The sequence below is a fragment of the Dama dama genome, chromosome 29 (genome assembly GCF_033118175.1).
Source record: "Dama dama isolate Ldn47 chromosome 29, ASM3311817v1, whole genome shotgun sequence".
Lineage (NCBI taxonomy): Eukaryota > Metazoa > Chordata > Mammalia > Artiodactyla > Cervidae > Dama > Dama dama.
Genome location: NC_083709.1, coordinates 38,694,566 through 38,713,368, shown reverse-complemented (window position 1 = coordinate 38,713,368; position 18,803 = coordinate 38,694,566). Strand labels below are relative to the sequence as shown.

The 18,803-nt window shown below is 35.0% G+C and overlaps 1 protein-coding gene across 9 annotated transcripts in view; it reads right to left on the bottom strand.

Annotated features, from left to right (window-relative positions):
• NFIB (nuclear factor I B) overlaps window positions 1-18,803 on the bottom strand; it is a 245,315-nt gene that overhangs the window by 67,436 nt on the left and 159,076 nt on the right. For all 9 annotated transcript variants that reach the window (XR_009691146.1, XR_009691147.1, XM_061132849.1 and 6 more), the window contains exon 4: window positions 4,905-4,973. Coding sequence is in view for 7 of the 9 variants with exons in the window: in XM_061132849.1 (XP_060988832.1) it covers window positions 4,905-4,973 (69 nt within the window). In the remaining 2 variants the exon portion in view is untranslated. The remainder of the gene's footprint in view (window positions 1-4,904; window positions 4,974-18,803) is intronic.

Here is an 18,803-nt window from a genome sequence, read left to right as displayed (position 1 = left end):
TCTTTCAGGCAGCATGTTGTGTTAGAATGAGGAGAGTACTGGGAAATAGACAGACTTTACATTTTAACTCCCTCTGCCATTTATGTGCTATAAACCTCAGTTTCCTGAACTGTAAAATGAGAATTATAATAAGCTATCACATATGACTGTTTTGAGGATGAAATGAGGTAAGGAGTGACAAAAGTCTATCGTGATGCCTAGTGGATAATAGATATTCAACAAGTGTGAGTTCCCTTTTCTTGCTTTCTCCCCCAAAACTCTTCCCTGGCAACCTACAGTGGTTAGCAAAGATGAAACAGTCCAAAACCCTATGAAAAGCAGTAAATAGGTACAAATGAATCTATCATTTGTACCGAAGGTCTGTTCATTCAACAAGTTATTGTGTCCATTACTGACAGGTGCCAAATGGGACACAAAACAGTCTAAGATATAAGATAGTTTCTGTCCTTAATAAGACACATCGGGCAACAAGTTGGGTATACAAAACACTCATGAAAAACACAGAAATACAAGCACAATGCAGATTATAGTGAAACTGCCAAAAGAATGACATGATCAACAAATGCTATAGGATTTCAAGGGAAGAAGAATCCGATATAAGCTTGAATGGTCCAAGAAATCTGCAGAAAGCCACAGCTGGCCCAGGGCTCTAGAGGATGAGGCAGGTACTGAAGGGAAGATACTCTAAATAGCAGCTGCTACAAGAGCAAGGTCATGGGCAGAGATGACATGCAAGGTGGAGACCAGCCAGGTTGGTGTCAAAGGACAATGATTAAAAATAAATTCTATTTCTTCACCTGTTTTCTCCAGGCCTTCAAGATCATCAATGAGAGAAAGTTTATCCTAGCCCATGACAACAAAACTCTAGAGCCTCTGAGATTCACACTACAATGGAGAGTCCACTTAATCTTCCCCTCTCTCCAAACTAACCTCATGTTGAGTATAAAATTCCAAAGGGACCGTTGATTTTCAAGGAATTTTGCTTACCTAGAATTTTTAATAGACATCTGAAATGTGTTCACTATCAGTGGAACTGTATTTCAATATCAGGCAGGCCAAGACTAACAAAGTATTTTTAAAGAAAATGTGATTAGAAGGTACATGCATTATTGCAGAGAAATAATCAAGGAATATACAATGGATAGCTCTATTAAAAATTAAATCAAAATAAATTAATACATACACGATTAGTCTCAGCTCTAAAGATCTGCAGTTTCTGCCTGTGGGTAGGTTGTACATATTACATAATATGATTTAGCCTCATTTTGTATAAAAAATACTACTTTTCAATGTATAACTATGCCTAACGGCTCCAGTTCTTTGGACAGTTAAAATGTAGTTGCTTGTTGTGGCCTGAGGTACACCAGAGGTTAAAAAAATGCAAGGTAAGAAATCCCACAATAACCACATGCTTTAAAGTTTATTATTAGAACCATGCTCTACGTGACATTGGAAAGCAGAGTAGTGCTGGAAGGAGGCATTTGAGGGCTTCAGTGAAAGTAAAACAATCTGTTTGGCTTTCTACGGTAGTAATGGATACAATTCAAAGAGCTGAGTTACCAACAGGAAACTTACATGTTGTATCTTATATCAACTATCTGCAATTTATTAAGCTCATGCAATATTTAGACAAAGATTTGTAGTTCCTATTTAATAAACATATGGCATGACAGTCAACACAGATTGCCTGACCATAAGCATACTAGGTATAATTTATAGGAAAATGACAATTACAGATCTTTGGAAATTTTATTTTTTTTCTAAATTTTGTACCAGAAGGATTATTTCAAAATATCAAGGAAGCAACACAAATAATTTATCTATAGATATTGTATGATCTCATTTATATGTAGAATCTAAACAAACAAAAAACAAGCTCATAGAAAAGGTTACTAGAGGTGAGTATTAGTGGGGAGGGAGAATTGGAGGAAGTTAGCAAAATGTACAAACTTCTAGTTATAAAATAAATAGATACTGGGGATGTAATGTACAAAACAATGACTATAGCTAATGTAGCATATATATATAAAGCAGTTAAGAGAGTAGATCCTAAGAGTTCTCATCACAAGGAAATAAAATTTTCTCTTTCTCTCTCTTTTTGACAGCTGCATGAGATGATAGACATTAACTAAACTTACTATGGTATTTCACAGTGTATGTGAGTCAAGGCATTATGCTATATACCTTAAAATTATACAGTGCTACATGTCGACTAAGTCTCATTAAAACTGGGGACAGGGGTGTGTGGACAAGATGGAAAGTAAAGCTTTAGTCATGGCTCAAGAAAACGAAACAAAAACATTTTGTCTACAGATTTACACACAAGCAATGTAAAATTTAGTGTACATTTTGACACTAACTGGGAGATTACAGATATTAAAGTAGATTAATAATGAACACAGCCAAATTCTAAAACAACACAGGCACAAAATTTATCTAATGACAAAGTGTATAAGAACAGCAAGTCCCGGCAGATATACCTATTTAAAAGCCTCAGGAAAAACTTATATCAGATGCAAAGATCATTGTTAGCACCTCTCCCAGAGAGCAGCAAGGGGCCTTAAGGCTGCAAATCATGTTTAAGAGGCTGCCAATACCCTCTTAGAAATCAAGCTCAGAAGAACCTCAGATTCTAAGGGTTAGAGGCCAACCCTTAATCTCTCTTATTGTTCTCCTCACTCCAAAAGCTGATCCTAAATCAACTTTTAAGATGGAGATAATATCATTCACCAGAAAGATCACTATCCTAAAATTGAACAGCTTCATTAGCTAAAGTCAACATTCACATTAGAGGGTCATACCAGAGTAAAACCCCAGAGGACAGAAACCATTAACATATCGTAAACCCTCAAGAAGTCAGAATTTGTGATGTACAGCAAAAGGGTTGTGCTGAAGTTGATGTTTACTTAGCAAACCCTATTTCATAAACAATGAAGTTCAATTGTGTAAATAAGGTTATAATGTGGATATATTAAACACTTAAGAGAATAACTTCTCAAGCATTTCAGAGACACCTATTTACATATGGGATAGAAAATGTTTGCTGAATTAATTAGTTAATGAATGAATATAGATAATTAACATACTAATTACAAATCAGTAATGTTTGTTATAACAGATAACTTAAAAATCTCTAAGAGATGAGAGTGTGATTTAAGAAAGAATGAATGATGTATGTTAAATTTACCTCACTTCTGAACTGTTATACAAATACATTTTTTTAAGTTTCAAATTCAGATTTCTCACAGTATCAATCTGGGTTTTTATAAGTTCTCATATGGCTCTCCCATAGCATCTAACATAATGTTACCTCTAATGAGGAACTAATAATATTTTCTGACAGATAATGCTATTATCTTTATAAGAAGGACAGAAATATAAAACTTAAACATTTAAACAAATAATTTCATAAAGTCTCATAACTGTAGCAGCAATAGCCTCTCTGCTAAAGAGCAACACACACACCTTCAAATACTCCCTTCCTTACACAATGCCATCAAGTGGCAGTAAATCACTCAGGCACGTTCCTTTCCAAATTAAAAATAACCATAAAAAGTTCAAATGTTGCAGTCCTTAGCACAGCACATATTGATCAGGAAAAACACAGAAGTCTCATGGCCTTGGTCAATGAAGCAGACCACCAAAATCCTCTTGCCTAGCAAACATGAATCCAGTAGATACAGAGATACAGGATATGAAGTTTTGGTCACTTATACTACTCCTTAGTCAATAGATGGAGGCAGAAGTATTTGGGGCATAATATTTATCCACTGCAGAATTATGTCAGAAAGGATGCTACTAAATTCTTAAATGTTTATTTATAGAACTCTCTGAAATACAGGCTAGGTGCACTAGTCACTTCAGAAATCTGTATTTGAGAAACTACAGTTCCAAAGACAAAGTCACCTATGGCATTGGAGACTACTTCACTGAATGCCATGCTAAAGTACTACCTATGCTTAGCCTCAGTAACTCATTTTTTTTGTTGTTCTTTTTGGATCATCATAATTCTTGTTCATGACCTCTGAATTTGACCCAAGTGAAAAACACAGCTTAAACAGGGACCAGAGTGGCCCTACATCATCTGACTAAACCATTTCAAGCTGTGACACTCCCTATCAAAATGTCAGGTGAAAATACAGCCATCAAAGGTACATAAATAAGCTAAATCAAAGAAGAGAGCAAGTAGAAATGAGTCACTCCCTTCAGCATAATCAATGAGATAAGAACTGCCTCTTACATATATCTGTAGACACCATAATAATAACTTAAAGAGGTGATCAAGAAAACTTCCTCCTTGCTTAGTTAGCTGACCAGGTAAACTTACTTGAGAAAATTCTCATCCAGGCTGCCAAGAATGGTGTCTCAGGTGAGGTGGCCAGTGAAAACAATTTGACATTGTTTTGGATAACAATGCTTTCTATCTATATCCAACTACAATCTGCAAAGTTAATTTCTGCATCCCTCTACACTCTGCCTGTTAGTGTGTATATCCTGTACATCTCCAAGCCCCCACCAAAATGTTAGCAAAATGAAAAAGCACTTATCTACAGGAAACTTATGTGGGTTATCATAACAACACTGAGTACATTTAATTAATCACACTTCCTTTGATATAATGACCATCTATGGTCACAGAGTGAACAGTGAGTTAAATGAATACCAACAACACAGCAAGCAGAACAAACCCCAAATTATTTTTGTACTACAAAAAGTACTGATTTAAATGCAAATATTTCAGAAAGCCAGACAAAGTAAATTCACTTGTGAAATCAAAAAGTTAGAGATTTTAAAGCTCAAATTCTCCTAATACATAGTTCTCTTCATACTGTATTTCACTTTCAAAATATAAAACATTTTAAGTCATACTGTATAATTAAATAATAAGAAAAGAGTTTACTTACTTCTGGATACCCTCACAAGTTCTGATACATTGAAGACTCCAGATTTTACAAAACTATCCTCAAGGTATCCTGAAAATAAACATCAAGAGGAAGGAGATCAACATAAGCAGGAAGCAAATCAATGATTTAACACTAGAATTCACTCAAGTGTTTCAAACCAAAGGTTAGACTAAGAACCAAGTATGCTTACAACAAAGACACGTAAAAACAAAATGCTTGTGAAATGCAAACTGGGTCTTTTAAAACAAAAGTTTAAAGTTTAGAAGTTAAATAATCTCTCAGAAAAAAATTTTAACTTTCCAAATGTACAAGGCAATTGGTATGGTTTTATTTGCCATGGCTCATGCATAGGGAATGAAGCTTTAGGGGCCCTCGGCCAGTAGCACCTGGTAGACTAAAGTCCAATCATTTAAGAAAAAAAAAAGAAAGGAAAACCACAACCACAATTAGCACCTTGTTGGAATTACTTCAAAGATCTCTGGAAACCACTGTTCTTTAACAAATCCTTCCCTGAGTAAAGAAAAGTGAGTTGCTGTTACCAGCGCTCCCACCTTTGTTCCCTTCCTGAATCACACAAAAGCAGAACCAGTACACAGAGCAAATACTTCACACGGACCTATTTCCGCGCACCTTTAATACACCTCACACAATTTCACTGCTTTCTCACCCTGCTGCCACTCCCTGCTACTCCATTTCAAAAACAGGATCCCTTTTCTGGCAAACAGTGGTGAGGCCCGACCTCCAGGAATGCCTCCTGACCCTTCAGAGACCTCCCCGGGTCAGGAGCCAGAGGAAGTCAAACAGGCTTTGTGGCGGGCCTAGCTCTGCCCAGGACTGGAGATGGGACTCTCACCGACTGTCCTGTCCCCAGGTTCCAACCAACGAGAAGAAATTTAATGGTGGTGAGGAGGGGGAGGACACCTCAAGTAGGAGGAATATGGCTACTCTCCGCTGCCCCAGGGAGAGAGCAAGTGTGAAAATCCTCAGTATTCAAATGCTTCCAGGAACAAACTAAATTCCAAGAAATGGCAATTTGATCCAATGCTGCAGAACACTTCAGGGCTGACTGAGAGGTTGGATTTAGTGTAGGAAAGACAGGCATGGTGGTTTAGCAACATGGTACACTCACGTCAAAGAACTGGGGTTTGACTCCTGACTACACTTTGCCACCATGGCATCCTGGAATAATTATAATAATTAATAATGAACTTACAGAGATTAATAATAATAATTGTCCTGGAACATTATACTCTTCGTGCCTCAGAGTTGTCATTTATATATTAAAGATAATATCAAAAATGAGCTATCTTACAGAGTTATGAATAAGTGAGATAAAAATATAAAATGCAGAGTAGGCACAGATTAAACATCACCAATAAATTAGGACTGGCTCGTGGAGGCAACAATCATGCACACACTGAAATATGCACACCGAATTCCAGTCTCAAGATAACTATAAATAATCATTTAGAAACTTTACCAGAATGAGAGTCACCACCCTACTTTTTAACCATACATAGCATGAAAAGACAGAAAATCATTTAATTAGTACATATACTTCACTGTTGGGAATAAACAGAAGAGCTGTGTATGTCTGAAGGCTGTCTGAACACTGTTTTATATCCATCCATTCACCTTCTTTAGAAAAAGAATAAAAGAATGAGAAGAAATTATGAGATCTCAGCTGGTGATAAAACTCAGGTCTCATCTTAAATCATTACTTTAAAAAAGATATACATTTTTAAGAGGATAAGAACTAAATGTCCCCACTTAAAGCAGCTCTATTTTAAGAAACGCCTACTTCTTGAGCAATTAATTTTCTGTCAGGTTGAATTCATTTCAGCGATTACTGAGAAACTTTCAGATGGATACCATTGTACAAAGTGCTAAAAGCCATTGAGACAAAAAAGGACGTCAACTCCCACTCTGAAGTTGGAGACAAAGACACTTTTAATTTCCTGATAGGTTATCATTATTGTTTTTGTTGTTCTAAAATATAATAGCTTACACTGTGCTTTATGTATAGCAAACATTTTATATATGACAAATATACTAAACATAGAGACTTTACCTATCAGATGACAGCTCATGTGCTTCACCAATCAGACAAGGTTATTTGTCTTGACCCATCTGCACTCTGTAAAGACCCACCCGCATGTCATTCTCTGATCAGAAGGCCCTCTATCCACACTCAACTCTCAGCCTTCCATGTCCTGCTCAACCACTATCCGCTCCATAAGCTGCGTCTCCACCCTCCTCTCCCAACCCCTGTGCCAGCTAAAAATGATCTCTTTTTCTATATTCACATAGCACCTGGTTTGTACTTACTTTACATCACTTTGGACATTTAAGTTTTCCAAGATAACTGTTTTCAAGTCTTGTGTTTTTTCTTATTTGGAGGAGTGACTGGGTTCTGTTCATCTCTGATTCTCCCCTAACAACTAACTCAGAGCCCACATATACACTAACCAGTAAACACTTGCAGAAAAAAACTGTAAAATTCAACCTTTTGAAATATGGTCACAAATGCATACCTTAATAGTTTTATAACAATCAAGATAAAGATAGCTTAAGACTGAAGGATAATTTTACTGATTCTTGTTATTCCCTGGAATTTGTTTGCCTAGGAGTTTATTTAAGTTATTGGGCAGAATGGGAAAGTATAATGATTACAGATTATATCTCTAACTTCTTGTGTAACTAATGTACAACTGTAGGCATTTCGTACAAAACAACTACCAAGGCACTAGGAGTGTTCAAACAGTTTACAAATATTTATAAGTTGACAAATAGGTGAATAAATAGTAAATATTTCCATTTATTTATATAAATTATACCATGTGTACTCTGATGCTGGGAAAGATTGAGGTCAGGAGAAGAAAGGAGTGACAGATTATGAGATGGTTGGATGGCATCACTGACTCAATGGACATGAATTTGAACAAACTCTGGGAGATAGTGAAGGACAGGGAAGCCTGGGGTGCTGCAATCTACGGGGTCGCAAAGAGGCAGATACGACTTAGTGACTGAACAATGCAGGCTAACATTTCAACATATAGATATTATCTGAAGTTCATTTCCTTATTACTCCAGAGTAGTCAGGACTCTCTTTGCTTTTTAATCATGCTCTAGTCATATTCATTAAGATGGAGAGATGTGTGGTCCATTAGGAACCAAATCCTAAGGCAGCAAATAGCCACCTCAAGGTAATCCTACCAGGAGGAAGAGAGTAAGACAGTCACACACAGACAAACACAATGACTATCACGTGGAAAAGGGAAGGCAATTCAGAATGTTGCAGGACGCTTCTCCACTCCCTATTCCCAATTCCCCAAGTTCTAGGGAATTTGAATCAAGCAGGAAAATAGAAAGAGCTATTTTACTAAAACGGTGAAAGGCATTAGAAGTATGTCCAAACTGCTTTGGCACCCACAAGCAAAAATGCAACATTATAGGTCCCACTGGGCTCCACTCCTGCATGGGGCATAGCAAGGTAACAACGACACAATGACCTTATGCGGGCCAGGGAAGGGGGTTGGTGGGAATCAGCCAACTGGAAGCCTGGGAGAGACACCTAAAGCAGACAGCTGCCCCCTTCATGCATCTCTGCATGCAGCACAGCCTTTACAGTGGACAGGCATTACGCAAGATGAGGTCGCCTAAAGAAAAAAAACAATGGATGACACGTTCTTTGGACAGCTAATTGTGCTTGCTCACAAGCATACAAGAGATAGAACTTAAGGACTCTGGCAAAATAACTGGAGAGGATCACGCAGGGGGTCATGAGCCCTGCTATACAGTATAGAAGGTAAGACTCAGCAAAATGCAGGTTCTTGCTGTTAATACAACTCCATCTGTAACCTCCAGGCTGTCGGGGCCTTCTAAAAACATGGTTTGCATGTGTTATATAGACCACTGTGAATCTAGAATAGCTGACACAAAGGCCAAAGATCTTAAAGCAATTTGGAGACATTCATTTAGCAAACTCCCTTTATCTACCAAAGGAAATATGAGCATCTCTGAGACAGAGCAGCTGCTTAATGGTTACAGAGCAATATTACACAACAGCTTATGCCAGGAAGCAAAGAACAACTTAGCATTTATGTGATGCTGTATTTACACTACATGTATGCTTTTTAAAAAATAAAATTGAGTAGGAAATAAAGACCTTTGCAAACTGAAAATTCTCAAAGGCAATATCAAATTATATTATTTTACACTTTTTATTTTTCTCTAACAAAAGCAACAATAAATCACTACTCAGAAGTTAATATAGTGTTTAACCTCTTTTACAAACAATAACAGAGTGACACAATGGCATATCTAACTGCTAATATCTCAAATTATAATCAGCACCATTTAAATGTTAAACAACATTTACACAGAAAATCCAAAGGAAGACTGATAATGGCTCATTTTTATGGTCTACTGTGTTCTATTCTTGAAATAAATAAAAAAAAATCCCACAGAAAGCAGTTATTAAATTCATGAAAGCTGTCTTCGAGTATTTGAAGGACTGTTAATGTAGATGGTGGATTAGACTTATTCTGCATAGTCCAGGAACTGTTTTTTTGGCTCAGTAAACAGATTTGTCACCCAATAAGAAAAGTCCTAGAAAGCAATGTGAAACCTTGCAAAGGTAATAATAACCAAGACACGCAAAGCTACGAAAATCTTAGAAAGCATGAGTTCATGCCAAGTTTGCATGAAGTTATCCTCAAGCTGTTACCATTTTACAGACGAGGAAACCTGTATCTACAAACATAGGGGGTTTCCCAGTGGATATCAAGACCCCTCCCCCCACTACTGCATTTAAGAATTCTCATTATGGATAGGAAATTAGATAAAAGTGTCTCAAAAGCCCACTGAAATGCTTAGATTCCACTTTTTCTTACATGGCTGTTTTCCTGTTAGTTTCCTTGCGTTGCTCATTTGGAAAAAGAAGAGGACACTGGATATCTCACAGGCAGGCTCCAGCTGTGGGATTCCAATTGCTCACTTCCTTCAACCAAGTGTAAAGATGCCTAAATCCTTTTGCTAATGGCTGCAAAGGGCAAGAACACTAGATTATTTCATACTAGCTCTTTGCTGATCTTCATAAAACTTCAGCTACAAAACCTAACAGACTGGTGATTTTCTGGTAGTGGTGTTGTAGGACAGGGCTCTCTTCATTTTCCTAACTGGTCTGAACTGTCCCTGGTTAAGGATGGAAACTATGTTTATAAAATAGATACACTAATTATTGCAAAGACAATGAGTGTCTGCACAGAGACTGAACCTCAGCCTAAAGCTAAGGATAACATTTTAGTATTAGTTTAGAATGAATTTTGTCCTTCAATATGAAATGTAAATCCCTGGTGGTTATTTACTTGATCTGGCAGAGAGAAAACTTTTCTGACTTTAACACACTCTGATAGTACTACATTAATATATTTTTTTTATGTTTTAGTTTTCCCTTCCAATCCATTAAAACTTTCCAACATATATAATAAACATGTATTTTTATAAAATTGATATCAAATTTAAATAAATGCATATCCTTTTTCTAATTAACATTATATCTTTTCCTTTAGATTAAATAGCATGATTTTAATGCCTGTAACATATTATACTGCATGGCTGTATCATACTTTATTTGACCACTCTTCCATTGTTTGGCATTTTAGGTTATTTCCCATTTAAAAAAATATTATAAACAGCACTGCCATTAACATCCCCATACACAAATCTTTGTCAGCAATTCTTGTGATTTTCTTAGGCTGGAGTTCCCAGAAGTGGAATTACTGGGTCAGAGGACATAAACTCTTTTAAAGCTCTTGGTAAAAACTGTCAAGCTACTTTCCATAAAGGTTTTTGCCAATTTATATTCCCTCGGGCAGATCATGAGTGTTTCATGTCACCTCCCTGTTGCCAGAATTACATATTAGTCATATTAATGGGATTTGTTTTAAATTGTGGATAGTTGATAGAGAAAAGATATCATTACATTAATGCTATAATCTTCACTAATTATAATAAGGTAGGATTTTTTCAGAGATATATTCATTATTTCTTTGAAGAGAACATTCAAATATATGTAAAATAATAAGAGTGCTAGCAGGAATATTTACTCATAAAATTAATGAGAATACTTCTAGAGTTTCACAGTTAATAATAATCTGGCTATTCATTGATGATTGATTCCTTTCTCAGCATTTGACATATTCACTTATTTCTAGTTTTCTCAGAGTTTTTTTAAAGTTTTCTGATCAGAATAGTTGTTATTATTAAACGCCTTTTCGGTCTTGAAGAGATTATCCTTTTTATCCCTTACAGAATTTTTGTTGTTACATATTACTGAATTCTTAAATTAAACTATCTTTGTTGGTTCATGGTACTTACCTCTTTTAATTTACTGTTGAATTGGTTTATTAACAGTTTCTTCCAAATCCTCTATATGTAGATGGGATACTTTTGTGGGATTTTTGTATTTTATTTGCTAAGTTTTTATATCAGAGTTATATGAGTGCTTCATAAAACGGTTTGGATGAGTCACTATCATTTATGAAAATAAAATACAAAAAGATGAAAGTCCAGAAAAACTCACTGGCAAAATCATCTCCCCAAAATCTGTTTCAGTGAAGATTCTTAGACAACTATGAGTATTTCAAGAAATGTATTCCTATTTTCTGGCCTTGAGACAATATTATTATAAATTATTAAAGAAAATAAATTCTTGCAGGTTTTTAAATTTCTTAGCACATATACTTTATGGTTTACTAAGTGGACTATGTTTATTTTTACTGTATTGAAATTATAGTAGAATAAATATTATATATTGTTATAATATACTATAATTAATATAATTAGATTAAATTACATTAAACTATACTACTAAATTAACTCTGCGTCACTTACTATGTAAACTTAAGGAAAGCTAAGCAATTGTTCTATGCCCCCTATTTCTGTTCTCTAAAATACAGGTGATAATCATAGTACCACTAAGTCAATATGTATTATTGTAAGTCAAGCTGTATTATTATTTTCAAATAATAACAAAAGAGGTATTTAATTCTAAGAGTAGGGAAAGGGAAGGTAGAATTTTACAGTGAGGAAACAAAATATAATAGGAGCTAATCAAGACAGTCAAAATAAGAATATAAGATGTAAAAATAAATGATTACTATAAAGTAAAATAGGAAGAATAAAATCAAGTATATCAATCATTACAACAAGAGTGAACTGAATTATCCCATAGAGGGCATTAGATTAACTAAAGCAAACAAAATCTAGCTATTTTTAAGGAACATACTTAAAACAAAATGAGAATAAGAACAAAAAGTTGAAAATAAAATAGTAGGCAGAGAATGTAGGCAAATTAAAAAAAAAAAAAATCAGTGTCAATTAGCAATGGTTAACATGCAATTTAAGGTGAATTACAATAAACAGGATAAAGAACATTATTAATGAAGTACATAATTAATGAATAAGATAAATCACATATCTCACATGCACCAAAAATATTCTGGAAAATGAATAAAATGAAACTCAATAAAATACAAGAAACTTGATAAAAAGATAATTATAGTGAGAATTCAGAATACATCTCTCTTAGATATGAACATCACTGTTAGATAAAGACTCACTTTCTATCATTCAAATACAACTTATACTTTGTTGGTATATCTACAGACATTTTACAAAAATTGATCATGTCCTTTACCAAAAAGAAAACGTTAACAAATTCTTAAAAGCAGAGAATTTTTTCTGACCATCAGGCCATTCTGTCTCATCTCTGACAAATAAAACTAAAAGTGAAAAGAAAAGTGACCATATCTTCTAAACTACATGAAAATTAAGAAAATAAGTAATGAATCAAACAGAAAATCAAAAGAAAAATTGTCAACTATCTAGGAAGCAATGAAGAAAGAAAGACAAAAAATTTAAAAAAAGGAAAATTATTCACCATAGAAAAACAACAAAACAATCCAAGAAAAATTATAAAGGGAATTAAAGACAAAAGCTGAAATTAATAATATGGAAAAAAGAGGAATATTTAAAGCAAAAAAGGAAATACGGTTCTTTGAAAAGTCAAGCAAAACAAAAATCATTTACAAGCTTCAAGTACAAGAATAGAAGGGAGACATAACCTTAGAAACCAAATGCAGTAAAAGAATTATGAGACATTAAAACATGCAACTTATTGACTTTGAAACTTAAATGGGCAATTACTTACAAAACTAGAAGTAACCAAAATTCAGCAAGTGGAACCTGAACAAAACAATTTGTACAGTGGTTCCCAAAATTCACTGATCACTGAAGCCCATGGGGTTCTTGAAAAACAATTTATGCTTGGTATCCACTCCCAGCTATTCTGATTTAATTGGTATGGATGTGTCCCAGACATGCAGATGTTCTAAAAGTTCCCCAGGTGATTCCAATGTGCAACAAAATTTGGGGACCACCATGTTAGTCTCTTGGTATTCAAAATGTGATTCCAGAACCAAATGCATTGGCATAATCTGAGAGCTTATTAGAAATGCAGAAGCTCAGGTTCCACTGAGATGCTTAGAATCGGCAGCTTAATGAGCTCATGTGCACTTTAAAATCTGAAAATCGTAGGACAACATGAAAAAGTATTTTAAAAACTACCTTTAAAAATGGCATCAGGTACAGACGGGTGCACAACTAGAATTGAGCTATCCTTTACCTTGCCTTCAAATCTCAATGCTGTTTACAGTCTCCCAGGCTGTAGAGAATGACGACAACCACCTTATGAAGAAGGCTCTCTCATAACCCTTCATTAGGACAGCAAAGTTTAAATAACTAAACTTGCAATGTCCCTTATCAAAACAAAGCAAGCAACCAAACAAACAAAAATCATGCAAACATAAATGAATGTTATGCATTTATGCAAACCTAAGTTGCAGTTAAATGCAACTTTGAGAATCCTGGATAAAACTGAATGCATTCAATTCATATATTTAAACTGAATATAATACTGTTATCAAAAGAATGATACACTGTATTATCATTAGAGTTTATTTCAGAAATGAGGGTAGTTCACTGTCAGGAAATTTATCCATATAATAGAGAAAAAATTAAAAAACAAACAAATGACAACAAGATACAACACATGATTATGTCAATTGAGGCTCAGAATATACTTGACTCCACAAAGAGAAGAAGGCTTCCCTGATAACAAATCTCAGCAGAAAATGAGATAAAAACAAATGATAAAGACTCTTTGGCAAAAGCCAAAATAAATCATCCTGAAAGGACAAAATCAGTCTGCCATTCTTAGTTATCCAACCTCTTCAAACCTCTTCCTCTTTTCAGTCCTTAAAAATGTTGTCTGTAATAAACCAGTAACAAAAAGGCAAATAGTGTATGATTTCACTTAGGTGAGGTATCTAGAGCAGAAAAACTCCTAGAAACAAAGAAGAATGGGGAAAGAGAGAAGGGAGAATTGTTATTTAATGGGTACAGAGCTTCAGTTTTGCAAGATGAAGTTCCAGAGACCAGCTGTCCAAGAAAATGAATCAACTTTACACTACTGAACTTTATACTTAAAATGGTAAATTTTATATGTATTTTACAATTATAAAAAAAACATGATCTGCAATTTCAGACCCAGATAATTGTTATTGTTGTTGATATTTATATTCAAGAACTGCATTTTACATAGGAAATTATGTCTATAACCTTATTTACAATACTTGGCTTGCATGCTAAGTTGCTTTAGTCGTGTCCAACTCTTTGCAACCCTATAGACTGTAGCCTGCCAGGCTCCTCTGCCCATTACTTAGACATAAATTTCTGCTTATTATTTTCATTATTATTCTATTGGGCTTCCCTGGTGCCTCAGATGGTAAAGAATCCACCTGCAATTCTTTAGTTACAGGAGTTACAGGATCTTTATAACTATCAGTATATATATCCAAGGATTTTCTCTTACTAATTTTTTTTTCTTTTTTGGTGCATCATTTTGTCAACTGCAACAAGTTTTCAAGAAAATTTTTTACAAAGAAAAAAATTTTTCCTTTTCTATTTTTTGAGACAACAAATAATAAAGAATATATTTATATCACCTTTGACTAGAAATAAAACTCCTCAAATATTAAAAGAAATTCAGGTAACTGTTTTTCTCTAATCTCTACAAGATTCTCCTTTCCACTTATGAAATACAAAAACTGCAACAGCATAATATTTAGATATTATTACTATTGGCTGGGTATATCAGCCCTTTTAATTGGCATATTTAGATCATTTTTAGCTCATAAAAGTTTTCTTCATTTGTCCTTGATTCTATTTCTTTCCTAAAAGTTCTGATTTCTTAACAAGAAAACCTAAATTAATGTTTGGTTTTCTATTATTCCATCATAAACCTTTTTCCTAATTTCAACCTCTCTGCTCTTTTCCTTTACTTTTGGAACAAATATCTCAAGTTTGTCCTCTGTATCAGTGATTATTTGCACAATATCAGTTACCTCTTTTATTTTCCAATATAGATTTTAACTGTATGAAAAGTTTTAGATTTCCTGCTAATTTTTCTTAACTCACATGATGTTCTGTTCATTGAAGTGCTTCTTTCATCTGTTCATTTTATGTAAGCCCCTTTTCTAAGGAAATAAAATGTTTCTCTGAAATTTTCTTCTAGTTCTTCATTTTTAAAGGTATGTTCTTCTGGATCTTAATGATAGACCCTTTCCCTTGTTCTTCAGTATTTCTCCAAAGACATAGTTGGTTGTTTACTTATAGGTCACTCAAATTTAGGGTTGTGCTTCAAAAAAAGCATACGGTTTTTTAGATTGAGATAGAGGGTTGTAGAATTAACATAACTGGATGTGGATTCTTTCGTTATCATTTACTAGCTGGATAAATTTGATTAAAGTACTTAATATAAACAAGTAATAATAATGATGGTAATAATACAACAGTGGCTACCTTTTATTGAGTGTTATATGACAGGTTCTGGCCCTTTAAACTCTATATCAGTTCAATTTTCAGGCTTTTTTTTTTTTTTTTAATGACTCTGAATAAATACTTAAATTCTCTACTCCCCATCCCCTGCCTCCAATTCTCATTTGTGAAATGGGAATAAAGATAGTAATGCTGAACTCACAGATTTCAAGCGACTATTAAATAAAATATATGTGTGAAGGTTTGGGGTTTAATAAATGATTATTTGTGATGGCAGTAGTAGTATGAATAACAGTAGAATTTGCAAGACTAATCAATTTCTAGTGACTGCTGGTCCTTCACCTAATGAACCTTTACTATGAAGCGGAGGGCTGTTCTCACCCCACTCTAGATATGGAAGATTCTACCTAGTAGTACATGAAAACCCTCACTTTTCTGTAATGCATGGCTCTGGAAGGACAGATGGGAACAAGTTTACAAAGGGCCTTCCCTGTTGTATTAAGGAGTTAGACTCTAGCACAGAGTGGATAATTTTTGAAGGACTCCTGTTAGGAAAAGTAATCAGACTGCTAGATGCTTTCCTATACTCTTCATTCCCTTTCTATTCCTCATTTCTTAACCCTGTTGTTCTCTGGGCTTATAGTCTTTTAAGTTGATATAGAAAAAATGCTCTGAACCTGTGGTATGGTAATGCAATAGAATCAAACTTAAATGTCTTCAATTTCTCAAAGAATCAAACTTCTATCTTTCATGAATTAAAAGATATGAAGAACTTCACTTTTTAGGTTCACTCTAACTACGCTAGTAATGTAGTTATAGGATAAGCCTCCAACATTCTGCCCTTCAGCCACAGTTTTTGTGTACTTAGAAAAAAACTTTTCAAGGCTTTATATATACTCATGGAAGTTTTAGTGAATTGTGGGATAATCTGAATGAGAAATTAAGCCAGAAGGGTAGACTTTATATTAGATAGCTAATGATCATTATTTTGCTATATGCCTAAAAAGACCTAGCGTGAAGTCTCACTACTCTAAGTCAAAATTCTAGCAGGGTTTTTTTGGTAGAATTTGACAAGTTGATTCTGTTTACATGAAAATATAGAGGCTGCTGCTGCTAAGTCGCTTCAGTCGTGTCCGACTCTGTGCGACCCTATAGCCAGAAACCCACCAGGCTCCCCCATCCCTGGGATTCTCCAGGCAAGAACACTGGAATATGAGTTGCCATTCCATTCTCCATTGCATCAAAGTGAAAAGTGAAAGTGAAGTTGCTCAGTTGTGTCTGACTCTTAGCGACCCCATGGACTACAGCCCACCAGGCTCCTCCGTCCATGGGATTTTCCAGGCAAGAGTGCTGGAGTGGGGTGCCACTGCCTTTTCTGGAGGACATAAAGATAATTTAAAAATCTTATTATAAACTTACAGAAATCAAGAAAACATTTGGTATTGGCAAAAGATAGATCAATGAGATAGAGCAGAAACACACATAAATACATGGCTTTGGATATTTGATAAGTATTTATTCTCTTCATTTTCATATACATAGATATATGTATATACAATAGGTAGATATACAATTTATTATATGTCAATTATACCTTAATAAAATATAAATAAATTACCTCTTTAATCTACAAACAATGGGGTTGAAATTTTTAGAAAGTAATATTTCCAAAAGAATCACAAATGAATAAGGAATAGTCAATATAGTCAGGAAAATTTTTGAAGCTAATGACTCCCATTAGTCCTGCAATTCTCACAACTTCTAGAAAGCTACCTTACCTGCTTACGCATTCATAATCATATAAACTCTAGGAACATTTTGATGTTTATACCAAACAAAAGCATGAAATACCAAATAGACCTTCTCTACAGTTCATTAGATTGGGAGAAGAGAAAAACTGGACCTACTTGAGACTGGTATCCTGAACCAGTAATGATATTAGAGCACTACAATTCTCTGTCTGATACATCCCTACAAAATTTACCATCAGACATGCTACACAAGTTAGAAGTTCAGAACATCGGTCAGTCAGTCAGTCATGTCTAGCATGTAGTTTACCTCCAGGGCAGAAGAAGCTCACCATGACTGTCTCTATGAAACACTCTGCTTGTCCTGACTTAGGTCAGATTCTGGGGAATGTAACCTCAAGAACAGGTTGAAATGTATTTAACCTATCATTGGTCTAAGCCTAAACTGCACAAGCCTTGAATACTGCTGGGACATTATCTCTGGCTAGGTACTGCCTTACAATACTGGGTTGACAAATGAAATTATACAGTCTTCACTTGAAGGTGTTCAGAATCTACTAAGTAAAAAAGACAAGTGCACCGTGATAAAGGTGCCATTGTTGTAAACTGTACTGCAGAGAGTGTCTGGAGAAGTTTCACTCATGAAGCATCAAGGGAGCACAGGCAGAAAAACCCCGCAAAGACAGAGGAAGGCACATGGTGAACGCAAAGGCTGGGTGCAAGGTCTACGTGGGCAATGGAAGGGCAAGCAGAGGACACGCCATTATGGGCTGCAGTAGATGCCATGGAAAGATTAGGTTTAGCCTAGAGCGGGAACCTTTAACACAGACAGGGGAGGAGAAAGAAAGAATCAGATGCTCACATTCTGAAGAACACCAGGGCTCATTATAGAATATATCACAGGGACTGAGACCCAAGGCAAAAACACCAGTTACAGAGATTAGGAAAATTATTTTAAAAATCTAGGTGCTCTAGTTAAAAGGACAGTGTGTCAATATTTTCTAAAATAACACATTAAGATTCAGCACTTAAAAAAATATGTTGCCTTCCTCATCTGTTTTAAGAGTAACCCCCTCAATGGTCTTTCCTCATCTCTCTGCTTCTCTCTCTACATGCTCTCTCAAAAATTCATGGATAGTCCTCTATTCACCAGTCAACACTAGGTAAAGCAATGTAACTCATGTGGGTTATTTCCAGATGTCGACTAGGGACATATTAAATATAAAATAGCAGAATGCTATCTGCTAAT